Raw genomic sequence first — 26,466 nt, forward strand, 5'->3', positions numbered from 1 at the left:
CCGCTCATCCTTCTCCAAGGACACTGCGCACGCGCCACGACGCCTCGCCTTTCTCCCCGCCCTGCCGCGCCCCCGGGACGCAGCGCGCACGCAACCGCGTTTCCGGCGAGACCTGGGTGCTGTGTCCCGCGGCTTGCCCTCCATTGTGCACCCTGCGGGCCTTCGGGAGGTCGGTGCGGGTATTTGGGGAGTATTGTTATTATTTTCTGCCACTTTTAACTTTTAGGGATTATTTAGGAGTTTCACGGCCGTCTGCTTTTCGTTCCCCCGATTCAGCGGGCCTTTAGGCTGTGTGGTCGGTGCTTTTCTCGTTGGGTATTCTCTGCTTGTCTTAAAAGAGGCTGTGGATGCGCGGAGCCCCTGAGCTCCTGAGACAAAGGCTTACCCTTGTAGCATAGTGTTGCCTCGTTTCCTGGTGGTTTTGTTGCTCCAGCTCTTTAAAAGCCTCTCTTACTTAGTGCCGCCTCGAGTTAAGAACTGTGGGCAAGATCCCAAGCCCGCTGCCCTTCCCCGTTTTATGGGAAGTTAGTTCTTTCTTTTTTTGGGGGGTGGGGGTTTTCGCTGTGTCGCCCAGCCTGGAGTGCAGTAGCCTGAATATGTCTCATTGCAGCCTCTGCCTCCTGGGCTCAAGCCATCCTCCCACCTCAGCCTCCCAAGTAGCTGGGATTACAGGTGCATGCCACCGTGCCCGATTTGTGTGTGTGTGTGTGTGTGTGTGTGTGTGTGTGTTTTAATAGAATATGGGTTTCACCATGTTGACCAAGCTGTTCTCGAACTCCTAACCTCAGGTGATCCTTCTGCCTGGGCCTCCCAAAGTACTGGGATTAGAAGCGTGAGCCACTTGGCCTGGCCTAATTCTTTTAACAGAATAAACGGGGTATGCATTGCTTTCCATCTTGTTAGGCTCACTGCATACAGAATACTTTTCTGTAAGAAAATAGGAGCTGTTTTTCCGAGGGTGCAATGTCACATGTGATTCTGACTTGAGTTTCCGTGTATTTTACCCCCCCCTTCTGCCCTCCTAACGAGAACTGTGAGTTGGATGCAGAAGTTTCTAAAAAAAAAATTGAGTATTGAAACTGGCTGTTGCATCAGTGAAGAAAAGCAACATCCCTGCCTCCCCTCAAAAGAGACATTAAAGTAGTTGGATTAAGGGCACGGGAGTGTTTGCTTTCCAATTTAGTGATAATGTGAGTGCTTAATGAAGTGACTAACACATTCCCTGATTATAGAGCTGGTCATTGGATCTTGCTGAGTTTCCTGTGGACCTATGTGAAATGATCAGCATCTGTTCAGGGTTTACTATGTGCTAAGCACCTTTACATTGACATCCATTGAATGCTCATAACACCCCCAGGAAATTGGTACCAGTGTTATCCTCATGGTACGGTGAAGGATACTGAAACTTAGGTTGCATAGCCTGCAGGTTGAACACACTTCTTTCTGACTGCTGGGGAGCTGTGGTTTTAATCACCGCTGATCTGGCTTGTTTTCCCCAGATGCAGGCCTGGGTCGTCTCCTTTCTGGACTGAGAAGAGAAGAATGGAGAAGCCCCTCTTCCCATTGTGAGTGGACAGTAAATGGTTAGAGAGTAGCCAGGAGCTTCCAGAAACCAGAGTTCCTTTCCTCAGCCAACAAGAACCCTAAGAGTAGACTGCCTGGGATGGCGTGGGGGATGGGAGGATCACTGAACCTGTGGGCCAGAAACTTGGGTTTGAGTCCCAGCTCTAGCTTTGCTGAGTTGTGTGACTCTCAGAAAGTCATCCAACCTCTGTGGGCCTTATTTTCAGTGATAGTACCTGTGGGCAGATAGGACCTGTGGGGAATGATTACCTTTTAGTCCCATCCTATGACAATATGGTTTGTTTTTAAAGCCAGGTTAGCGCTGACTTCTCACTGACTTCTCTTGTGTTTTCAGAGTGCCTTTGCATTGGTTTGGCTTTGGCTACACAGCGCTGGTTGTTTCTGGTGGGATCGTTGGCTATGTAAAAACAGGTAGGGTTTTGTTGTTACTTAGCCTCTTAACATCTTCACGTTGTTCCAGTGAAATGTGAGTGTCCGTGTCCCTGAGAAGCAATCTCGTTTGACTCAGCTTTGCTGTAGGTCCCCAAGCTGGAGTGCAGGCTTCCTTGTCTGTCTTGCAGCTCCTGCCCTTGCCTTTTGGTTGTCTGGTGAAGCTGAGCCAGGCCTCTTGTGGAATTACTTAATTTTGCCTCTTTATCTAAAGGTAGGCAGGGGTGGTTGTAGTTTGTTATTATCATTGACTACCATTCATCAGCCATGACCCCCAAGTGCCATCTCTGGGCTTAAGTAGGAGGCAACCTCTGGCCTACACAGACTGGTATTTTGAAGTTTCCTCATTAGGCCAGGCAGGGGTGTGTAAGTGGCTGTGCTTGTTTTTGCCCCCTAGTCCTTGCCTGCATTCCCACCCCAATCCCTGCACCAGACTTCTTATTCTCCTGATCTTCTATTTTTTTTTAACTGCCTGACCCTATTTCCCTCTCCTTTTGTGATTTGCTGGAGGTCCTGCCTGTACACAATTCCAGCCCTTCATGGTTAATCAGGCCTGGTTAGAAAGTGTTGTACTTGAGCGAGTTAGAGAAAACACCACACTTTGAGATGAATTAAGAGTCTGTTTATTTAGCTGGGGGCTAAGAGATGGCTAACGCCCAAAGTTCTCTCAGCCTTGAAGAAGGGGCTAAATTTTCTTTTATAACTTTGGTTTAGAAAGGGGAGGGGGGGTGTAGTTAAAACAATTTTACTGAAGTAAAGTAGGCAAAAAAGTTAAAAGGATAAATGGTTACAGGAAAGTAAACAGTTCCAGGTGCAGGGGCTTTAAGACTATTACAAGGTGATAGACGCCAGGCTTTGGGCGTTATCAATCGGATGAATTCCTGGGAGCTGCAGATATAGCTCGCCACAGTGTCTTATCAGTTAATTGCATTCTTGAATGTGCTGGGAGTCAGCTTGCACAAGTTAAGTCCTTGAGGACGGGGCTGCCAGTGAAAGAGCCAAGATGGAGTCTGTCTGGCTCTCTTAGCTAAGGAAGAGTCAATTCACGTGGAAACAAGGCTAGGTGATTAAAGGAAAGGGAGAGTCTAAAAACAAGGTTAGGCATTACAAAAGAAGGCCTAGCCATAGTTCCGTCTAAGGAGGGAAAATGGCCCTCTTTCCTTTCCTTAGATGGAAGTGCCATGCCTATTAGAGGAGAGAAAAATGGAGTGGGAAGACCCTGACTTCTCTGAGAAGATAGCACACTCTCCGTAACGTCTTCCTGCTTGAGTCCACCTTGGCTATGAGCTGCGTTGAGAGTTCTCTGTGCTGTCCTCCTTTGTAGGGCAGGGGGTCTCGTGGATTCCGTTAGTGAAATAAGTGCCTGACATTACAATGCAAGCTGTGTTTGCTTCCCTCTAGGCAGCGTGCCGTCCCTGGCTGCAGGGCTGCTCTTCGGCAGTCTAGCCGGCCTGGGTGCTTACCAGCTGTCTCAGGATCCAAGGAACGTTTGGGGTTTCCTAGGTATGTCTGCTTCAGCATCTCCTTAGGGCAATCATGTATCTGGAATATTCTTTTCCAAAAGACCCTGGTTTGGTGGGATGGAGCGAGTTCTTCCCACTTAATTTACGACAGTTTCACTGCTTCTCCAAGTCCAAGTCCTCAAAGTTTTAAAATAGGAGAAGGGCGATGGGAATTGTCCTGGTTCCTGTTTATCGTTTATGTAGATAATATGGAAAGATTACCATACCTCGTGAATTGTGTGACTCTCAGAAAGTCATCCATCCTCTGTGGGCCTTGTTTTCAGTGTTTACCCAGTAGAATTAGCATCAAACTTGTATTACCCGTATTTACCCAGTAAAGTCAGCATTAAACTTGTATAAGACAAATATGTGTCAACCGTTGAGGTTTTCCACTGAAGACCATTGGCCTCAGCATCACTAAAATATCACATATCTGGGTTAGGTTTGCATCTGCGTTACGTTTTTCCCATTTGAAAATCACCTCTTTAGCAGTCAGCTAAATAAATACATAAGACGTAGGCCATGCTTTCAAGGAGCTTTCAACTGAGTTCACTGGGGAAGTAAGACATGAGCATAGAAGCAGGACTGGAAAGGTACCCTGTGAGCAGCACGGACAGTGAGGACAGTGAGTGGTGTGGGGGACATAAGAGTCCTCCTTATCAGAGTGGCTTTCAGTACATTTCTGTGGGGCTCCACCCATGTGTCAGACACTGCTAGGAGTGTGGGTTCCTTGCGGTCTCTACAAACCCCATGTGAGAATGAGTGCCACGTGGGAGGGAGAAGCTGTGTGATCTGTACACATCAGCTGGGGTTGGGAAGGGAGGTCCGTGATGGCTAATGGGGTGTGCGGGGGAAGGAGACGCGTCCAGGTCCCATCTCTGCCTAACAGCTCCCTCCCTCATGCTCCAGAATGACTTGAGCCTGCATTTTCCCTTTCTCTGATCCTACTCCACTCAGCAAATGACCTCACGCCTATCGTAGAGAAAAAACAGCAGCAATCAGGTGGGGACTCCTGGAGCCTTTAATCTCCAAGCCTCCCCTCGTCCTGTTTCCCTCCTCTCCAACACCAGTGTCTTCCTCTGGGCTTTGGGTGTCTTCTCCCTGACCTTCTCCAGACCTTTACACTGACCAGGATCTTGTATTTGTATTCCTCCTTTTAGGTGGATCCCCGCATTGATATTCAGATGTGCTTGTCTCCTTCCCCTTCATAAACTACTTTTTTTTTTTTTTTTTTTTTTTTTTTTTGAGACGGAGTCTCACTGTGTTGCCCAAGCTAGAGTGCAGTGGCGCGGTCTTGGCTCACTGCAACCTCTGCCTCTTGGATTCAAGCGATTCTCCTGCCTCAGCCTTCTAGGTAGCTGGGATTAAAGGTGTCTTCCACCATGTCAGGCTAATGTTTGCATTTTTAGCAGGTACAGGGGTTTCGCCATGTTGTCTGGGCTGGTTTGGAATGCCTGACCTCAGGTGATCTGCCCGCCTCGGACTCCCGAAGTGCTGGGATTACAGCCATGAGGCAGCACGCCTAGTCAAGAGGGAAAGAGGGAGGGAGTGGGAGGCCAAAAGCCTACAGCACCTGGTATTTCCCCGAAGGTGGGGTGGTAGTCTCCCATCCAAGTACCATGCAGGACCGGACCGACCCTGCTTAGCTTCTGGATCAGACAAGATCGAGCACATTCAGGGTGGTATGGCGGTAGACCACAAACTTCTTAAAGATCATTTATGCAGCTGGGCGCAGTGGCTCACGCCTATAATCCCGGCACTTTGGGAGACCGAGGCAGGCGGCTCACCTGAGGTCAGGAGTTCGAGATCAGTCTGACCAACTTGGAGAAAGCCCCGTCTTTACTAAAAATACAAAATTAGCCGGGCATGGTGGCTGTCACCTGTAATCCCAGCTACTCAGGAGGCTGAGGCAGGAGAATCGCTTGAACCCGGGAGGTGGAGGTTGCGGTGAGCCGAGATGACGCCACTGCACTCCAGCCTGGGCAATAAGAGCGAAACTCCGTTTCAAAAAATAAAGATCATTTATGCTTCCTCTCCCATCACACATGATCAGCCCATTTCAGTGTCCGTTTCTGTCCCTGTGTTTGTGGAATACCTCTCCCTGAGGCTGCCAGTGACCTGTGTTTGTACAAAATCCAATGTACATTTTTCAGTCCTCATTTTACTTGGCGATTTAGCAGTTCTCAGCACGGTTGACCAATCATTTTCCATTCTCCTGGTTTCCCTTTTTATCCTCTCATTCTCTTTTGGCAGCCCATTTTCCTTTTTGGCCACTAGATATTGAAGTTCTTCAGGCTCTTTTTATCTACTCACTTGACAGTTTCATTGAAGCTTATGCCTTTAATTTCCACCGATACACAAATGACACAAATTTCTCTCTCCTCCAGGCTGGACTCTCATGTATTCATCTGCCCACTTTCCTTCAGATGTCTCCAGGAATCTGCCCGAACCTAACCTCATGGCCACACACTCCCCCTGTCTTCCGTTCTCCATTCATTCAGTTCTTAATTGCTCTCTTTCCTTTCCACCACCCCCTTTCTGACTAATTCATCAGCAGGTCTTGTCGACACTACCTCCAGCCCTTATCCTGAGTTGTCCTCTTTTTCATCTTCACAGCCATCGTCCTAGTCCCAGTTATCCCCTCTTTCTTACCTGCATTCCCAAGGACGTTCCTTAGCTGGTATCCCCATGTACCCTCTAGTTTCCCTGAAGTTTGTTCTCTAAAGTATAGCTAGAATTATGCTTTCATAATGCAACTCTGGGCCGGGTGCGGTGGCTCCCGCCTGTAGTCCTAGCACTTTGGGAGGCCAAGGCAGGCGGATTGCCTGAGCTCAGGAGTTCGACACCACCCTGGGCAACATGGTGAAACCCTGTCTCTACTAAAATTAAAAAAGACTTGAGCATTGCTTGAACCCGGGAGGTAGAGGTTGTAGTGAGCTGAGATCATGCCACTGCACTCCAGCGTGTGTTGCAGAGTGAGACTCTGTGTCAAAAAATAATAATAATAATGCAACTCTGTTCATGCATCCCTCTGCTTAGTATCCTTTAATAGCTTCTCGTTGCTCTTATGATGAAAACCCAATCCTTAGTATGGCCTTGAAGGCTCCATGTGGTCTGGCCCCTCTTACTCACAAACTGCATCTTGACTTCTGTGCCACACTGCCCTTTTAGGGTGAATGTGCCATGCTCCCTGTCACCACAGGGCCTCTGCATATACTGTCCCCTCTGCCTGGAAAGGGCATTCCCATCCTTCAGCTTATTAACTCCTGCCGTAATTTCAGATCTCAGTCAGTCTTCACTTCCTTGGCTAAAAGCCTTGCATGATCTCCCTGAATAGGTTGATTGATCCCCCTCTTGAGCTTTTTTGTGTAGCATCAATTATACCTGAAGCACACATTGTACCTTGTTTTTCTTTGTGATTGTTTAAAGTCTGTCCCATCAGACCTGAAGCATTGTAAAAGGGCAAAGACAGTTATGATTACCTTTGTATTCTCCAGCTCCTAGCACAGCGCTTGCCATGTAGTAGGTGCTTTGACAGATACCCAGTGGGAATTGCGTGCAGGGTAGAGGAAATAGTGTCTGCAGGGCGTGAGAAACAACAGCATTTTGGAGAAAACTAACACATTGATGGCTAAAGTATGGGTTTTGCAGAAGACAAGTGGTAAGAGATGAGGCTGGAAGGGCAGGCAGGGCCCAGGCTGTGAAGGGCCCTATTTGGCCAGTATTGGTACTTGGACCCATAGGATGTGGGCAGCTAGTAATCTCCCCTACTTGGGGAAAGAGGAATAAGCATAGGATGAGGCGTGAGCCTTGAGAGATAGGTGGGGCTTGGTCTACTTCTGATTCCTCTGCGTAGAAGACTAATGAGTTTTGACCCTTCTTTGTATCTTTTTCAGCCGCTACATCTGTTACTTTTGTTGGTGTTATGGGAATGAGATCCTACTACTATGGAAAATTCATGCCTGTAGGTTTAATTGCAGGTGCCAGGTACTTTCATTATATTACTCTTCTTTACCATGTAGAGTTCAGTTTATTGCCCAGAATACTTTATGCATTCAAAACCTTACTTGTTTCAGAATATCTGATGCTATGCATCAACTGACGTTTGATTTATACACTAATAGGAGATGCTTCAAAAACAATAGTTGATTTAATGTCAAATGACATGAGTATATGTATTCACTGTGGAGATGGCTTTGTTCTCTGATCCTAGCTCCTTCCTATATGGTGGCAGAAGTTTTAGTGCGAAGCCATGACTGCAGCCTTTTGTGTGACTTGCGGAGGATGTGTGGGGGTCCCATATTTCTTAGATGTGTAGGTCTCTTTTATAGAAAATTTGCTAAAAGGGAATTTTGATTGAATCCTGTTTTCTAATTTTGATTATAATACCTAAACCAAATTGTGGTTTTTAAAAAATTTAGTTGTAGGCCAGGCACGGTGGCTCACACCTGTAATCCCAGCACAGTGGGAGGCCATGGTGGGCATATTACTTGAGGTCAGGAGTTTGAGACCAGCCTGGCCAACATGGTGAAACCCCTCTCTATGAAAAATACAAAAATTAGGTGGGTGCGGTGGTGGACACCTGTAATCCCAGCTACTTGGGAGGTTGAGACAGGAGACTAACTTGAACTGGGGAGGCGGAGGTTGCAGTAAGTTGAAATCGTGCCGCTGCACTGCAGCCTGGGCAACAGAGTGAGTGAAGAGTCCGTCTCAAAAAAAAAAAACTTCAGTTGTTAAGTATGATAAAGACATCCTTAAGGCAGGGGAATTTTAAAAAACCTGTTTTCGAGAAAGATTACATACTCTACTCTGATCATAGTCATGATGCTGCCAGTATAATATTTTATACCTGAAGCAAAAGAGTCAGTATGGAGCAAGGTCTAGAACAGTAAACTGAGAGGCTGGAGAGTCTACCATTAATCAGATCTGCGATGGTGGGGAGGCCTTGCTTTCTCCTGCCTCCATTTCTTCATCTCTTCAAATTATTGGCAGTTGGATTAGGATCCAGCTCATGTGTGCTATTTTAAGACCTCAGTGTGAGACTGTCCCTTGGCTTGCTTTTTCTCTGGTTCCTCCAGGGATGGAAATTTTACCTCTGACCACTCTTGCCTTAGTACCTTCTCCCCCATACAGTTGTGAGGAACCTGCAGAGTTTAGTTCCTTAAAAACATAGTTGCCTGTTCTGTCTTTTACCTGACGTTTTCTATCTTATTCGTTTTAAACAGTTTGCTGATGGCCGCCAAAGTTGGAGTTCGTATGTTGATGACATCTGATTAGCAGAAGTCATGTTCCAGCTTGGACTCATGAAGGATTAAAAATCTGCATCTTCCACTATTTTCAATGTATTAAGAGAAATAAGTGCAGCATTTTTGCATCTGACATTTTACCTAAAAAAAAAAGACACCAAATTTGGCGGAGGGGTGGAAAATCAGTTGTTACCATTATAACCCTACAGAGGTGGTGAGCATGTAACACGAGCTTATTGAGACCCTCATAGAGATCGATTCTTGTATATTGATTTTATCTCTTCTTTCTGTATCTATAGGTAAATCTCAAGGGTAAAATGTTAGGTGTTGACATTGAGAACACTGAAACCCCATTCCCTGCTCAGAGGAACAGTGTGAAAAAAATCTCTCGAGAGATTTAGAATATCTTTTCTTTTGCTCATCTTAGACCACAGACTGACTTTGAAATTATGTTAAGTGAAATATCAATGAAAATAAAGTTTACTATAAATAATATTTCTTATGGTGTCTTCATTGCCAGAGCTAGTCTAGTTCATAGAATGAGATGTTGCTAGATATAGAAACTTGAAAGTATTTTGTTAATATTTAGAAATTACCTATTTTGAGTAATTTAAGGACCAAGGAAAGTTGTTTGATTGTACATTGCATTGAAGCTTGTTTCAAAAATGATCTCTGAGGATTTTTTTTGTTTGCTTTTTAAGAGACAGGGTCTTTGTCACCTAGGCTGGAGGGCAGTGGTACAATCATATCTCACTGTAGCCTCAAACTCTTGGGTTCAGTCATCCCACTTCAGCCTCCTGAATAGCTGGTACTACTGGTGCATACCACCTTGCTAATTTATTTTATTTTTTTGTAGAGGTGCAGTCTTGCTCTGTTGCCCAGGCTGGTATCAAACTCCTGGTCTCATGCGATTCTCTCTCCTTGGCCTCCCAAAGTGCTGGGGTAATGAGCATGAGCCACTGTACCTGGCCACTGAGGATTTCTAAGATTTAGGACTGTGTAGCAAAAAAAGAAAAAAGTGGTTTTTTGGTTAATTAGTTCATACATAATTGTGAAACTAGAAGACCCATCTAGAGCTTGAATCACCTAGTTTGGTCTCTACATTGGACACATTTACTGGATACTGGTACGTTTTTAGTTCACTTTATTCATGTTTCAACATGAAGAATTAACTCAATCTGGTGCTCCTTGCTTTAGTTTTCATTCCCTCTTTAAAAAGGTAAGGAGCCGGGTGCAGTGGCTCACGCCTGTAATGCCAACACTTTGGGAGGCCGAGATGGGTGGATCACCTGAGGTCAGGAGTTTGAGACCAGCCTGGCCAACATGGTGAAACCCTGTCTCTACTAAAAATTCAAAAATTTGCTGGGTGTGGTGGCACATGCCTGTAATCCCAGCTACTCAGGAGGCTGAGGCAGGAGAATTGCTTGAACCCGGGAGGCGGTGGTTACAGCAAGCCGAGATCGCGCCACTGCACTCCAACCTGGGCGACAGGGTGAGCCTCCGTCTCAAGAAAAAAAATGATATTTGCTACTGACTTACCCTAACTGATATTGGTTGAGTTTAGAGTATAATTCAGACATTTTATGTATTTGCATAAGCCTCTTGATGGTGGTCCTAGTTTTCCATCCTTTTTTATAGGACTCTGGACAATTAAGGGCTCTTGTGTTGCAGTGGTAGAGGCATCAGAAGGCCACAGACCATCCAAAGCTACCATCCTCCCAGGCTTCCATAGCTAAGATTTTGAGTCTCAACGTTGGCCATTTTTTCATGTGTCATGGAGTGTTTACAAAGGGCACACATTTTTGCCACCTTCAGTCCTAGAGGAGGACCTGGCTCCTCATGAATGACAAGGTTCCCTGAACATGAGAATTAGTTTAGGTGCCAAGTAGGTCCCCATGTGACTATTTGGTCCCCAGCAATCAGCCTGGAAAATTCTAAGGCTGCCCACAGATGAGAGGCAGGAGGTCTTCATAGCCCTTGCCAAATCCTCTCATCCCTGCTTCTCTGCAAAGATCCCTGAGTACTGCCTAAGGGTTGTGCTGGGTCCTAGCAGTGCAAAGAACAAGCCATGGTGCTTGCCCTTCTGGAGTCTAGTGGAGGAGGTGGACATCTAAACAAAGACAGTATAGAAATAAGTGTATAATGGAGGTAGATCCATATTACTGTGGGGGCACAAGGAGGGGAGTGGGCATTTCTGTTTAGGGAGTCAAGGTAGGCTTCACAAAGGAACCAATAGTTAAGCTGAGTCTTGTCAGTTGATTCATGAGTCAGTTGACATGAACTCCTTTTGTGAGTTGTTTATGAGGAATTCATAGGTAAGGATGGGCAAATGTCTCGGAGCAATATATACAGTGCCTCAAAGGCATGAAACTATGTAGCATAACTGCGTTCAACCCTTTCCTTAGAGATCTAATTCTTTTTTTTGAGATGGAGTATGGCTCTTGTTGCCCAAGCTGGAGTGCAATGGTGCGATCTCAGCTCATTGCAACCTCCACCTCCCGGGTTCAAGTGATTCTCCTGCCTTAGCCTCCTGAGTAGCTGGGATTACAGGTGTGCACCACCACACCCGGCTAATTTTTTGTATTTTTAGTAGAGATGGGGTTTCACCATGTTGGCCAGGCTGGTCTTGAACTGACCTCAGGTGATCCACCCATCTTGCCTCCCAAAGTACTGGAATTACAGGCGTGAGCCACTGCACCAGGCCAAGATCTAATTCTTTTTAATGGCGTTTAAGTTGTACGGATGTTTACTATTTAGTTTACTATTCCGCTACTGATAGAAATATGTCTTGTTTAATGCCTTTGATAGCCGGGAGCAGTGGCTCATGCTTGTAATCCCAACACTTTGGGAGGCTGAGGTGGGCAGATCCCCTGAGGCCTTTGATATTACAAAGGATGGTGTACCAAGAAATATCCTCACGGAAATCCCCGTGAACATGTGCAAAGGAATCTGTAGGTTACATTCCTAAATGCTGAGTCAGAGCATCTCAGCATTTAAAATTGTGATTGCCCTCAGAAGAGGATGCACCAATTTACCCTCCCACTAGTAGTGGCTAACTTTGTGGAATTGGACTTTTTAAAAATCTTTGACACATTAAGCTGGAAGTCTGCAAACTTGTTCTGTAAAGGGCCAGATAGTGAATATTTTAGGCTTCGCAGGCCATCTGTGTCCCAGCTGTTCACCTCTGCCTTTGTAGAATGAAAGCAGCCACAGCCAATCGGTAAACGAGTGTGACTGTTCCAATAAAACTACGTATGGGCCCTGAAATCTGGATTTCATATGATTTCTACATATCACAAAATAGTAAGTCTTATTTTGATTTTTTCAACCATTTCAAAATGCAAATCTATTCTTAGCTTGCTGTCTGCACAAAAACAGGCAATGGACTAGAATCGGCTCACTGACCGTAGTCATACCTGTAAGTTAAAGAAAGAAGAAAGAAACATGAAACGCGGCTTTGCAGTCAAAGACAGGTTTTCTTTAGTTAAAACCTGAGAGGCCTCCTGGCTAATTTCAGTTAGGAGCACTTTCTCTTACAGACCCTATACTTGATGGATCACCTGGCACCGCCCAAATTGATAAACTGGCTCATCTGATCTTGTGGCCCCCACCCGGGAACTGACTCAGTGCAGGAGGACAGCTTGCACTCCCTATAACTTAATCTCCCACCGGACCAATCAGCACTCCTGACTCACTGGCTGCCCCGGCACACCAAGTTACCCTTAAACACTTCGGTCCTTGAATGCTCTGGGAGACTGATTTGAGTACCAGTAAAACTCCAGTCTCCTGCACAGCTGGCTCTGAGTGAATTACTTTCTCTATTGCAATTCCCTGTCTTGATAAATCGGCTCCGTCTAGGCAAAGGGCAAAGTGAACCCATTGGGCCATTACAAGATTTTTGTGTCTTTGGACAGCACTTCACATTTTTATTCTTTTTTTTTTTTTTTTTTTTTTTTTGAGATGGAGTCTTGCTTAGTCACCCAGGCTGGAGTGCAATGGCGCGATCTTGGCTCACCACAACCTCTGGCTCCCAGGTTCAAGCGATTCTCCTGCCTCAGCCTCCCGAGTAGCTGGGATTACAGGCATGTGCCACCACGCCCAGCTAATTTTGTATTTTTAATAGAGACAGGGCTTCTCCATGTTGGTGAGGCTGGTCTCGAACTCCTGACCTCAGGTCGGGACCGCTCGCCCAGACTGGAGTGCTGTGGCACGATCTGGGCTCACTGCAGCCTCCTTCTCCTGGGTTCAAGTGATTCTCCTGTCTCAGCCTCCCGAGTAGCTGGGACTACAGGTGTGTGCCACCACACCGGGCTAATTTTGTATTTTTAGCAGAGACGGTGTTTCACCATGTTGGTCAGGCTGGTCTCAACCTCCTGACCTCAGGTGATCCACCCACCTCGGCCTCTCAAAGTGCTGGGATTATAAGCTTGAGTCACTGCCACACCTGGCCATTCATGCATTCATTCATGCATTCATCTTAGTATGGACTCAATGGATATTTCTTTTTTCTTTGGGTTGTAATACTTATTAATTTTCTTTTTTTTTTTTTTTTTTTTTGAGATGGAGTCTCGCTCTGTCACCCAGGCTGGAGTACAGTGGCATGGTCTTGGCTCACTGCAACCTCCGCCTCCTGGGTTCATGCCATTCTCCTGCCTCAGCCTCCTGAGTAGCTGGGACTACAGGCGCCCGCCACCACGCCTGGCTAATTTTTTGTATTTTTAGTAGAGACAGGGTTTCACCATGTTAGCCAGGATGGTCTCGATCTCCTGACCTCATGAATCACCTGCCTCAGCCTCCCAAAGTGCTGGGATTACAGGCGTGAGCCACCGTGCCCGGCAATACTTAATTTTCTTGCTCAAAGTGTTGCAGCTTTGGCCATTGGAAACTCAGTTGACCTCTGTGTCCCTTTGGCTGTGTGTTTGTAGAACTTCCTTATTGGGCTGGTTTGTGTGTTCGTAGAACTTCCTTATTGTCTGGCACTATAAGACGTTCTAGGCTCATCTTGTATATTTCCTGTCCTAGTACTAGAATCAGCCACTTCTCCAAGTAGCCCTGGCTCCTTTTATTGAACAGTGGTACTGGATACCAATATCTGAGTGCTAGGTATGCTTATTGCTACTGGGCTGAAATCTACTTAAAATTTTTTTTTACGTTGTTATTCTTTTTCTAGCTTCCTAAATTAAATGCTCAAATTTAGCATATTTTCCATGCTCGTTTTTTTTTTTTTTTCCCACAAATAAACCATGTGCATAATTTATTTCTGAGATCTGTTTTGGCTGGATGTTACAAGTTTTAATATAGAGGTGTATTATTGTCCATTTCTAAAAGGTTTTTCATTTCAATTTTGATATTTCCTTTTTGAACATGTATTTATAACAATATTTTTGAATTCTTAAGTGGATAGATTTGGGGGCCATGGCTTTTTATTGTGATATTCCAATTTTATTACACTGTGGAAAGAGATTGTGGCTTGCATATTTCTACATTTGAGAATTTAAGATTTTCTTTGAGGCCTAACAATAGGGTTACATTTTTGTGAATGTTACATGTATTTAAGAAGAATGTGAAGATTTTCCTCGTTGGTCAAAGTTCTATATGCTATACTTTTGAAAAACTTAGTTTACTGTGTTATTATTTCTTTACTTATTTTAGGTCTCTAGATCTTTTTTCTGAGAAAAACCTCTGACTGATCATTTCTGTCTATATTTATAAATCTTTGCTTTATATGTTTATGTTGTTTTAACATTTTATTTTGAAAATTTTCGTATCTATAGGAAAGTTTCAATAATCTTCAGGAGAAGCCATATACCCTTCACCCAGTCTCACTGATTGACCAGTTGTTAGCATTAGGCACATTCTCTCTAAATACACACACAGACACACACACATGAACAGAAATGAAAAAGCCTCTAAAGTATCAGCAAATGAAGTCAAATAAGAAGAAGAGGAATCACACACCACAATCCAGTGGGATTTACATGCGAGGCTGAGTTAGTTGCAAGATTTGAAAATCAATTAATGTAACCATGACAGCCACAGGCTGATGAAGGAAAATCACATGATCACGTCAGTAAACGCAGAGAAAGGATTTGACAAAATCCAACATCCACGTGTAATAAAAACTTCCGGAAAACTAGAGAGAGGAGCTTTCTCAAATTGATAAAGCATATCTATTAAAAAACCCCTACAGCTAACATCATACGTAATAAGGGGAAAAACTAGATGTTTTCCCTTCTAAAACCAGAACAAGGTAAGGCTGTCTACTCTCACCACTCCAGTGTTGTACTGAAGTCCTAGCTAATGCAATAAGACAATAAAAGCAAGTAAAAGGTATACTGATTAGCAGGAGGAAATAAAACTGTTTTGCTTGCAGATGACATGATTGTCTGTACAAAGTCCCAAAGAATCAACAAAGAAACTCCTGGAACTAATAAGTGATTATAGCAGGTATGAGGATATAAGGTTAATATATGAGTAATTTGCTTTCTTATATACCAGCAATGAAAAATTGAAGTTTGAAATTAAAAATACAGTATTGGGGGAAGAAAAAAATTACAGTATAATTTACGTTAGCACCAAAAAACCCTCACATATTTAGCTATAAATCTCACAAAATATGTACAAGATCTATATGAGAAAAACTACAAAACCAATGAAAGACGTCAAAGAAGATACCAGTTCTCCCAGCTTGATCTAGATTCAATGTAATCCCAATCAAAATCCCGGTAAGTTACTTTGTGGATATCGACAGTCTGATTTTAGAGTTTATATGGAGGGGTAAAAGACCCTAATAGTCAACATAATATTGAAGGAGAGAGACAAATCGGAGGACTGACATTACCCAACTTCAAAACTTTTATAAAGCTAAAGTAAATAAGACAGTGTGGTATTGGGAAAGAATAGACAAATAGATCTAGAACAGAATAGAGGACCCAGAAAAAGACCCACGTAAATACAGTCAAATGATCTTTAACAAAGGGAGCAGAGGCAAGTCCATGAAGAAAAAAGGTAGTCTTTTCAACAAATGTGCCGGGCACAGTGGCTCATGCCTGTAATCCCAGCACTTTGGGAGGCTGAGGTGGGTGGATCACTTGAGGTCAGGTGTTCCAGACCAGCCTGGTCAATATGGTGAAACCCCATCTCTACCAAAAATACAAAAATTAGCCAGGCATGGTGGTGGGCACCTGTAATCCCAGCTACTCAGAAGGCTGAGGCAGGAGAATCGCTTGAATCTGGGAGGTGGAGGCTGCACTGAGCCGAGATCGTGCCACTGCACTCCAGCCTGGGTGTCAGAGCAAGACTCTGTCTCAAAAAAAAAAAAAAAAGTGCTGGAATGACAGGACATTAACATGAAAAAAAACTCAAGATACAGAACTTACATCTTTCACAAAAATTAACTGAAAAAGGATCACAGATCTAAATTTAAAATGCAAATTATGAAACTCCTATTAGCTGGTTGTGGTGGTCCATACCTGTAGTCCCAGCTACTTGGAAGGCTGAGGAGGGGAGGAAGCTTGATCCCAGTAAGCTATGATTGTGCCACTGCACTCCAACCTGGACAACAGAGTGAGACCCCATCTCTAAAAAAACTTTTTTTTTTTTTTTAAAGCCTCCTAGGAAATAACCGGATTGGGTTTGGTGATACCTTTTTAGATATGACATCATAAGCACCATTTATGCAAGAAAAAATTAAGTTAGGCTGCATTAAATTTAAAAACTCCTGCTCTTTGAAAGACATTGTCAAGAGAAAGAAAAGACAAGCCACAGATTGGGATAAAATATTTGCAAAAGACATATCCAATAAAGGAATGTTATCCAAAATAGACAAACTCTTAAAACTCAATAGTCAGAAAATAATCCAACTTAAAGGTGGGCAAAAGATCTGAATAGATACCTTACCAAAGAAGATAGACAGATGGCAATGCATATGAAAAGGTGCTCAACATCATGTCATTAGAGTGTGCAAAGTATAATAGCAGTGAGATACCACTACATATTATTATAATGACCAAAATCCAAAACACTGATGACACCAAACACTGGTGTGGATGTGGAGCAACAGGAGCTCTCATTCATTGCTGCAGGAAATACAAAATGGTACAGATACTCTGGAGGACAGTTTGGCAGTTTCTTTTATTTATTTATTTATTTATTTTTGGAGATGGAGTTTCGCTCTTGTTGCCCAGGCTGGAGTGCAATAGCACAATCTTGGCTCCCTGCAACCTCCACCTCCTGGGTTCAAGTGATTCTCCTGTCTCAGCCTCCCAAGTAGCTGGGATTACAGGCATGCACCACCATGGCCAGCTAATGTTTTTGTATTATTAGTGGAGACGGGGTTTCACCATGTTGGCCAGGCTGGTCTCCAACTCCTGACCCCAGGTAATTCTGGAAAAAGAAAAACTGTGGAGACAGTAACAAGGTCGATGGTGGCCAGAGGTTCAGGGCAAGATAGGGAAGGATGAATAGGGAGAGGACAGGATTTTGAGGGAGTAAAACGATTCTTATGAACTATTATGGTGGATACATGTCCTTAGACATTTTGTCAAAATCCATAGTGTACAACACAAGAGTGAACCCTAATATAAACTATGGACTTTAATTAATAACAATATCATTACTGGATTATCAGTTGTAATGAATTATCTACATGAATGCAAGATGTTGATAATAGGGAAAATCGGGGAGGGACAGATGAAGGGGCATATGGGAACTCTACTTTCTGATCAATATTTTCATAAACCTAAAACGGCTTTTTTATTTTTTTGAGACAGAGTCTCGCTCTGTCGCCCAGGCTGGAGTGCAGTGGCACGATCTCACTGCACTGCAACCTCTGCCTCCCAGGTTCAAGCAATTCTCCTACCTCAGCCGCCCAAGTAGCTGGGATTACAGGTGCCCACCACTGTGCCCAGCTAATTTTTGTGCATTTTTAGTAGAGACAGGGTTTCGCCACCTTGGCCAGGCTGGTCTTGAACTCTTGACCTCAAGTGATCCACCCACCTATGACTCCCAAAGTTCTGGGATTACAGGTGTGAGCCACTGTGCCTGGCCCTAAAACTGCTTTTTTAAAAGACTACTAATTAAAACAACAACAACAAATAGAATTCAGGATATAAGGTTTAAAAACATAATGAAAACACACTAGTTAACCATATTTATTTTAATGTCTATTCAGAGTTTAAAAGTTTCCCAGTAACAAAAGACTGCACAGCTTTGAGACATTAATTTAAACTGTACAAATACATATAACCATTATCACTAGGATAAATTACTCTTTAGATTTTAACATTTTTCAACATCTTACATCTGAACAGTTGAATCTTCTATACAAAAATATCATTATTATTTTATAATATGCCTTTGTATAAGCCCACAAGATGACACCTATTACAATAGCAGTTGTTACAAAGTCACAAAATACATAAAAATCTCAGCAGTTGATAACATTATTATTCTTTAAAAATAATTTACATTACTAAGGTCCAGTCCAGAAAGTGGCAAATTTAAAAAGAGTAGCCCAAAGTTCAAAGTGTCTATTTAAAATACCAGTTTGGAAATAAACTAAGAAAATAATATATGTACTATGTGATATCACTGCCCCAGCAGCTGAACGCACTTGCTTCAGAGCAAATGTGAAGGTCAGAGCTGAGTCAGTGGTCAGCAGCATGAGTTGGCTTGGGGGAACCAGCTGGCACGCTTCATCTTTGTGTCTGGTAGGGACACAGAAACAAAGCAATTTGAAAAGTCCAATGAACCAGCATCAAACACAGTTTCTAGAACTTTCTTAATGATGTCCAGCCAAGAGAACCTTGACTTGGTTAATATCGAAGTCATCAAGCCATCAGGCTTGACAGTCACCTTGAATTCATGGGAACTGTGCTGGTCAAGATCAAAACACAGGCTGTCTACTAAAATCAGGTGGCATAACTTTGATATTCTCTATGTTAAAGATAAATTTATTTCTAAAAAAAAAAAAAAAAAAAAAAAGCTGGGCACTCTGGCTCACACCTGTAAGCCCCACAATTTGGGAGGCCGAGGCAGGTGGATCACCTGAGGTCAGGAGTTCGAGACCAGCCTGAGCCTGACCAACATGGTGAAATCCTGTCTCTACTAATACTACAAAAATTAGCCGGGCATGGTGGCACACGCCTCTAATCCCAGCTACTCGGGAGGCTGAGGCAGGAGAATCACTTGAACCCAGGAGGTGGAGGCTGCAGTAAGCCAAGATGGTGCCACTGCCCTCCAGCCTGGACACAAGAGTGAAACATCGCCTCAAAAAAAAAAAAAAAAAAGACATCCTGCTCAAGATTGAAATTAGCATCGCTCCCATAGCTTCAAAGTAGAAAAACAAATAATTGCAATCTTTCTGTCATTGACAAAATGGCAGCGCAGAGCCTTAGTCAAATAAGAACCACAGCTGACAGCCAGCAGAAGTTGGCCCAACTGCTGTACAAAAACAAAAGACAAACCTCGTAAGCCAATCAAAGCAAAGTGAAGAACTACTAAACCATTTGGGCACATACAACAAATGAAAACTAAAACACTCTAAACATTTTCTGGAAGTTTTTTTTTTTTTTTTAAGGGTTCTTATTGGATTTACTATTTATTAAATTGTAGATCAAATACTTCATACTTTGGCAGATAGTTTATTCAATACTTTGTAACATCCTACCCATATATCAACACTGTGGGCAATGATGCTAAGAAAATGCATTTCTTGGAAATAAATAAAATAGGGGATGATTTTTGCTCTTCCAAGTACCCACTTTTGCATATGTCTTCCGGAACTCAGTAGAAATAGACATTTGTAGACATTTCCCAGGGTCAAGGAACTCGCACGTACTCTACGGAGCAATGCTGTGGGGTTTCCCACCACAGACTCCTACCGGTGGCCTCCATACTTGGCCACCCAGTCTGTCCTCCCGTGCACTGCGGGAATGGGCTGTGCACGGTTCACAATATTTAGGTTTTTTGCTGTAGGATTGTAAGTACGTCCTGAAAACTGCCCCCGACCAGTTTTTGTGTTCCAGGTATATTCTGAAAGAAATCAGATTCGGAAAATAGGGTTTTACTCATTTGCTTTTCAAACTCAAAATAAAGAAATTCATCCTCTCATTTGATGGGGAAAATCTGAATTTATATTTTAAAGATTAACTCAGTACTCTCTGAGGCTTCTTAAATGTTAAAACCAAAAATTCTAGTGTAGTATTATGTTGACATCAATTAGAATTTCCAGTAGCTGGTCGGGCGCAGTGGCTCATGCCTGTAATCCCAGCACTTTGGGAGGCTGTGGCGAGTGGATCACCTGAGGTCAGGAGTTCGAGACCAGCCTGGCCAACGTGGTGAAACCCTGTCTCTACTAAAAATATAAAAAAAATCAGCTGAGCGTGGTGGCGGGTGACTGTAATCCCAGCTACTCAGGAGGCTGAGGCAGGAGAATCATTTGAACCCGGGAGGCAGTGGTTGCAGTGAGCCGAGATCGTACCATTGCACACCAGCCTGGGTGACAAGAGTAAAACTCCATCTCAAAAAAAAAAAAAAGAAAAAAAGAATTTTCAGTAGCTGAAGAGCCAATATTCCTGGTTTATAGTACTGACACTGCTGCTATTTTCAATATTTTATGTTTAGATAGGCAACGCCAGGTAAGAAGACCAAGAAAATTTATTGGCTCAAATTCAATGGGTAACACCCACAGTGTTAGTGACTTTGTAATATCACACTGTAGTTACATCTAAATAATAGTGACACAGTATCACTACAGAAAAATGTATTTGGAATTGTGAATCTATAAAACTGTGGCTTCATGGAGAAACACACATGGGGTCCTATAATAGATTTCCTTTTAAACATTAAAATGTGGGTTTTAGAATGAAGTTTTTTTTTTTTTTATGAGGCGGAGTTTCGCCCTTGTTGCCCAGGCTGGAGTGCAATGGAGCGATCTCGGCTCACTGCAACCTCCACCTCCCGGGTTCAAGTGATTCTCCTGCCTCAGCCTTCTGAGCAGCTGGGATTACAGGGACGCATCAACACACCCAGCTAGTTTTTGTATTTTTAGTAGAGATGGGGTTTTGTCATGTTGTCCAGGCTGGTCTGGAACTCCTGACCTAAGGTGATCCACCCACCTCAGCCTTGCCAATGATCCACCCACCTCAGCCTCCCAAAGTGCTAGGATTACAGGTGTGAGCCATCGCACCCAGCCCATACTTCATTTCTCATTGGGAAAATCATGGGTGGGAACACAATTCCCTTAAATGGTAGGATCCTAAACTTTTAATCGCAAGGTTGTTTCATTCATATATCTGACTGTTTAAAAATTTGTGAAAAATTTAAAATTTCTTGAACATTTGTTATCTGAACAATTTATGAGCTAAAACTGCTTCAACATTTCAATGGACAAAGCAGGAGATCATTTTACAGACAACTTTTGATGCCTTCTTCAGTCCCTCCTTCATGCTTTCCTCACCTCGAACTGAGAGCTAAGGTATCACGGGTATTGTATCTGAGGAGGGATGTTTGCTTTTTCCATCTGGGGTTTAAATATCTCTTCACACTGTGTAGTAGCTGCCATTCTTGGATTAAACTCTAAGTGTTAATACCGAAATGAATCTGACCATTTTGTACCCCCCAGCCCTAGCTATCCTATATTTACTGGCATGGTTTGCACAGTTTTTCTTAAATTTTCACTGTAAAACTGGGAGGTAGGAGGGAATTCTGTGAGCACGTGGTCCTGACAAGCTACTGACTTCAGCATGGGTGAACAAGGTATTAAGTATGGACGCTCTGGGTAAGACAGCTGCCTGGCTGCGGTGTAGTTTGGTGGAGGCAGGGAGGCCAAGAACTCCCCACTCCATGGTTTGACAGGTCCTTTCATCCCACTCTTTTACTGGGCTTAAAATTCTCAAAGTCAAAGTCACTAAAAAGCTATCTAACAAAGTCAGGGACAATGTGTCTACAAGGGCCAGTTAGGGCACCATGTTTTCTAGGAAAAGCCCTTTAGTTATAGCTATTGGAATAGAAACGAGCATCTGTCTGCTAAATTAGTGAGCTCACCCATGTGGGCCACAGGTCAAATTGGTAGCAGGGGTAGAAGAGACAGCGTGGGAGGGGAGTAGAGAGCGGGGAGAGAGGCAATAGGCCCCGCTTATTCAGAGAGGGAAAAGGGAACATGGCATTAAGCTAATGGGTGAGGCTCTGAGGGTAAGAAGTGAGAGCTTTGGGGAGTAACAAAAAGAGAAGCCTTTTTCCAGGTCATGATATCACCTAAGTCAAGTCCTAAATGGTTTTAAATGAAATTGTGTCCAGGACAATATTTTGTAAAACTTTCTCAAGAGGGAATCATTTTGCTAAGAAGGGGGTAGTGTTGAGATTTAGGATTCCTTTCCTAGATATACTAGAATTTCAGGACTCAACTACCTTTGGTGAAGAACCTAACAGCTGAGAGGAGTCCAGATCTCGTGGCAGGGCAAGAAATGCTTTTGTGCCTTAGTGGGATCACCCCACACCTCACTGCCCTGCAAGAGTGGGATAGTGAGCCTTGCAATGCTTGTTCTGTGTTTAAAAACTGCATGTGTCCTATCAAGGACATTTAATTTCTTGTAGAAAATCTGTGCTAAAGGAAAGAAGTTTGCCTCTAGTTACGGATTTAATTGATGCCACTATGATATAACTTTTAGCAAGATATAAAATTTGTGTGAGATGCGGATCATAATAGTACCTCCTGGAATACAGCCCTGGGAGGATTAATGAGTTAATGTACACAGAGTGCTTAAAACAGGATCCCGCACTTCTAAAGTGATCCTAAAGGGTGCTGTGTAGAACAGAAGTCACTCCTCGAAGTCCTTGTTGTTAGTTTCAAGGCAGGGGATAAGGAAGTATTAGGGGAAGGAGAGATTACATGGGGAGGAAGACATTGATTTTCCTTCTCAAAACTTGAAGGGTAGAGGCCAGGCGTGGTGGCTCATGCCTGTAATCCCAGCACTTTGAGAGGTCGAGGCAGGCAGATCACAAGGTCAAGAGATTGAGATCATCCTGCCCCGTCTCTACTAAAAATACATAAATTAGCTGGGCGTGGTGGCACGCACCTGTAGTCCCAGCTACTCGGGAGGCTGAGGCAGGAGAATCGCTTGAACCCGGGTGGCAGAGGTTGCAGCAGGGAGCTGAGATCGCGCCACTGCACTCCAGCCTGGTGACAGAGCGAGACTTTGTCTCAAAAAACACAAAAAACAAAAAACAAAACAAAACCAAAAAACTTGAAGGGGAGAAAGAAGAGCAAAGACGAGACTATGCGAGAAGGGGGGAATAGTTGAGTAAATATGGTAATGACCTGGTTTTATTTTCTTGTGAGAAACTGTCACCCAACTGGCATGACTGGAAGACACATCTCTTACAGAACAGTGTTTTTTCTAAGGATTTGCATTGACCACTTGAGAGTGATTAATATTTACTTCATTTTTTACCTTTCCTCCTATCACCATCTGTAGAAAAATCTGATAAGCGGAGTAAAGAAATAAAAAGTTAAGAAAAAGCATTTACTTAAAAAAAATGAAAACAGGAATATGCATGCTAATTGGATAGAATAATTAATATATAAAGGCCTTCAATATCTTACAAAAATATTTTTTAAAAGACCCACTCTTGATTTATAAGAGTAGATACCTAGGTAACAAAATAATTTGAAACATTATGATTTTCTGCTTTTATATTAAAAATATAAAATGTAGCCGGGTGCAGTGGTTCATGCCTGTAATCCCAGCACTTGTGGGAGGCTGAGGCAGGTGGATCATTTGAGGTCAGGAGTTCAAGACCAGCCTGACCAACACAGTGAAACTGCGTCTCTACTAAAAATACAAAAAAAAATTAGCTGGGCATGGTGGTGCATGCCTGTAATCCCAGCTACTTGGGAGGCTGAGGCAGAAGAATCGTTTGAACCCGGGAGGTGGAGGTTGCAGTGAGCTGAGATCACACCACTGCACTCCAGCCTGGGCAACAGAGCAAGACTCCATCTCAAAATAAATAAATAAATAAAATTTTATATTTCATATAAATGAATGGCTCATAAGGCTGGCTTAAATATTTGAGGCTTTATAAAAATCACTGCTGTATATAAAATATTTACTTATTTTGTTTCAGCGAAAAGATAATGAAGCAATTCTTTTCACAGATAAGGTAACTGTAGTACTATTTAAGCAGTTCTATTGCGGCAAGAAATAAAAAAATAAAAAAGTCCAGGCTTTATACGTTTTTAGCTCCAATAGTGTGAACTTTAAAGACTGGCACATCTAATCGGGGTTTTAATATAAGATAGTGGTTAGGATAGGCTGTGAGCACACTTTCAGAGTCAACTTTTAAATGAAACCACAGGCCGGGCATAGTGGCTCACGCCTGTAATCCCAGAGTTGTGGGAGGCCAAGGTGGGAGGACTGCTTGCGTCCACGAGTCAAGATCCAGCTTGGGCAACATAGCAAGACCCTGTCCCTACAAAAAACGTTTTTTTGAATTAGCTGGGCACGGTCGTGTGTGCCTGTAGTCCCATCTACTCAGAAGGCTGAGGCAGGAGGATCACTTGAGCCCAGGAGTTCGAGGCTGCAGTGAACCATGATTGCATCCCTGCACTCCAGCCTGGGTGACAGAGCAAGGCTTTTTCTCTATAAAAAAGAATTAAAATAAATAAAGTAAACTACAATTAGGTATCTTATTAAAGTTTCTAATGATTGGCTTTAATGTTTATTTTTGGTGCTGAATTCAGGATATCTATTTCAGATTACAATGATTTGAAGACCATGGCCAAATCTGATTGGCTTAAGTACAGAATCATCACCCTCCATTTCAAGTGTGTATCCCCACATGTGGCTGTCACATGCCACACCACTGGGGAGCAAGCTTACCTCAGTTAGGCATAATGCTGGAGGGTAGAGGGATAAACCCTTCCCCACTGAATACTATTGCAAAGCAAAAGGCAGGGTGTGAAAGTCCTGCCACCGCTAATTTCTATGCCCTAAGATGGAACTGTAGAGACACAACTCATGTTAACTCATTCATAAATAGAGTGTCAGCATTTATTAAGCTTTCACCCTGTGCCAGGTCCTGGGCAGAGGGCTCTGGAAAAGGCATTTTCTCACATCTCTCTGTGCAGCACAGCACACTCTTTGGAAGTGGATTAAGTTGAGTTTCTATCCCAGCTCCACTAGCTGTGTGACCTCAGGTAAGTTACTTCACCTACATTTCATCATCTGTAAAGAAGAGATCTAGCTACATCATCAGGTTATCATGAGGATTAAATGATACAATCCCAGTAAGCCCTTTACACTGTGCCTGGCAGACAGTCACCACTTAATTAGAGGTAGCTCTTCTTATAATTATTAGACCCTCAAATCCACATTTTTGGAAGAAAAATAGGACATTTCGGTAAAAACAAAAAGAAATGCATTAATGAGGTGAGGCTGACTAAAAGTCTTCGCTTGGGAAAAGTGACTGCATAAACTTAAAAAGGAAAATGTTCCTTTCTGCTAGGAATCTAGAAAACTGTATCTGAAGTTGTTCCTACCTGAAGCCGTTGCATTGAGAGGTGCTAAGTGGATCCTCTGGCCAGCTGACTGCACTTCTTTTTTGAGAAAGGAAGGAATATATCCTGACTGATTGTAAGTAGCATAACTTCCAAGATTTCCTAGTGACATATCATAAAGTTTCCAATCAGAAGGTGAATATTTTAGGCACAGTAGAATAACATTGAATACTACCCCATTACTTCTAAATACTATTTTTCAGCATCTACTATGTTCTAGGCACTGTGCTGCGCTTGTTACAGATATTCTTATTCCATCCGTACAACAGCCTGCTTAGATCACATTATTATCCATATCCAACATCGTGATCCATATCGTGGCTCTCCGATGTTGAGTAACTTGCCTAACTTCTCACAGTTAGTAAGAGACTGAGCTGGGGTCTGAACTCAAGGCCCAGGGGTGTTCAGTTCACCCTGAACATGCCAGGCTTTCTCACGACCCCACTTCTTCACATAGGGGTGTATTTCCCGCTGCGAAGCCCCCATCTCTGAAGTGCTCTCTGTGTCTGTCTTCATTCTGTAAAATGGTTGTAAGTGGACCTATTCTCGTAGGGTTGTTGTAGGGATTGATGAGACTCTTCAGAGCATGTGGCATAGAATCTGTCCGCATTAAATGTCAGCTAGCATCATTGCCATCGTCATCACCATCATCATCATCACTATTGGTGAATGCTCAATCTGGTGTTAGCACAGGGATGCACTGATGAGGAAAAATCTAAAGTCTAGAGACCAGCCAGGAAGTCGCTGCTAAGAGCTGAAATGAGAGAGGATGAGGGTCTGAACCACAACAGTGGCAGAGGGTGAAGAAGAAGGGAACTAAGCAGGTTCACGGGGTGGAGGTGGTAGGGAAAGAGGGAAATATAAACTCCTAAGTTTGCAGCTCAGGTGACTGGGTGCATTGTCCATGAATAGCAACATAGGAGGAGAATCAGGATTGGGGGAAAGACATGGTACCCAGAAGACATTCAAGTTGTGGCAGGCAGAGGGCAAGTGGGCAGGCGTGGAGATTGGTAATGATCAGAGTGTGGTGGTTACAGAGTTGTGGGCTTGGAGGAGCCAGCTCAGAGGCACTGCGAATGTGCAGAGACCTGGAGTAGACCCCCAAGGAACACCAGCATTAAGGGACAGGAGAGAAAAGGAACCCGTA

At 43.5% G+C, this 26,466-nt stretch overlaps 2 protein-coding genes across 18 annotated transcripts in view; one reads left to right on the forward strand and one right to left on the reverse strand.

The window, feature by feature from the left end:
- The first annotated feature begins 17 nt into the window (after nt 1–17).
- TMEM14B (transmembrane protein 14B) lies at nt 18–25,395 on the forward strand. Of its 7 annotated transcripts, XR_010140572.1 has the most exons (7): nt 18–169; nt 1,500–1,565; nt 1,919–1,995; nt 3,415–3,516; nt 7,412–7,502; nt 11,958–12,064; nt 12,301–19,058. XR_010140572.1 is itself a non-coding variant. In XM_063725335.1 (6 exons), exons 2-6 carry the CDS (start codon nt 1,543–1,545, stop codon nt 25,287–25,289), a joined length of 315 nt encoding a protein of 104 aa, XP_063581405.1. In that variant the 5' UTR covers nt 18–169; nt 1,500–1,542; the 3' UTR covers nt 25,290–25,395. The 7 variants fall into 7 exon arrangements, 6 of the variants coding, with proteins under 6 accessions (XP_063581405.1, XP_024103825.3, XP_054413153.1 ...); XM_063725335.1 differs by lacking the exons at nt 11,958–12,064; nt 12,301–19,058 and adding an exon at nt 25,268–25,395; XM_024248057.3 differs by lacking the exons at nt 11,958–12,064; nt 12,301–19,058 and adding an exon at nt 8,741–9,256.
- MAK (male germ cell associated kinase) overlaps nt 19,385–26,466 on the reverse strand; it is a 73,757-nt gene continuing 66,675 nt past the window's right edge. For 6 of the 11 annotated variants that reach the window (XM_024248054.3, XM_054557180.2, XM_054557182.2 and 3 more), the window contains 2 exons: nt 25,302–25,421; nt 19,385–19,795 (listed from right to left, as the gene is read on the reverse strand). In XM_024248054.3, the coding sequence (XP_024103822.3) occupies nt 19,641–19,795; nt 25,302–25,421 (275 nt within the window). In that variant the 3' untranslated portion in view covers nt 19,385–19,640. Of the gene's footprint in view, nt 19,796–25,297; nt 25,422–26,466 lie in introns of those variants that run through there. The other 5 variants (XM_054557187.2, XM_054557189.2, XM_024248055.3 and 2 more) reach the window with 2 other exon arrangements.

Source organism: Pongo abelii, chromosome 5, assembly GCF_028885655.2.
Source record: "Pongo abelii isolate AG06213 chromosome 5, NHGRI_mPonAbe1-v2.0_pri, whole genome shotgun sequence".
Classification (NCBI taxonomy): domain Eukaryota; kingdom Metazoa; phylum Chordata; class Mammalia; order Primates; family Hominidae; genus Pongo; species Pongo abelii.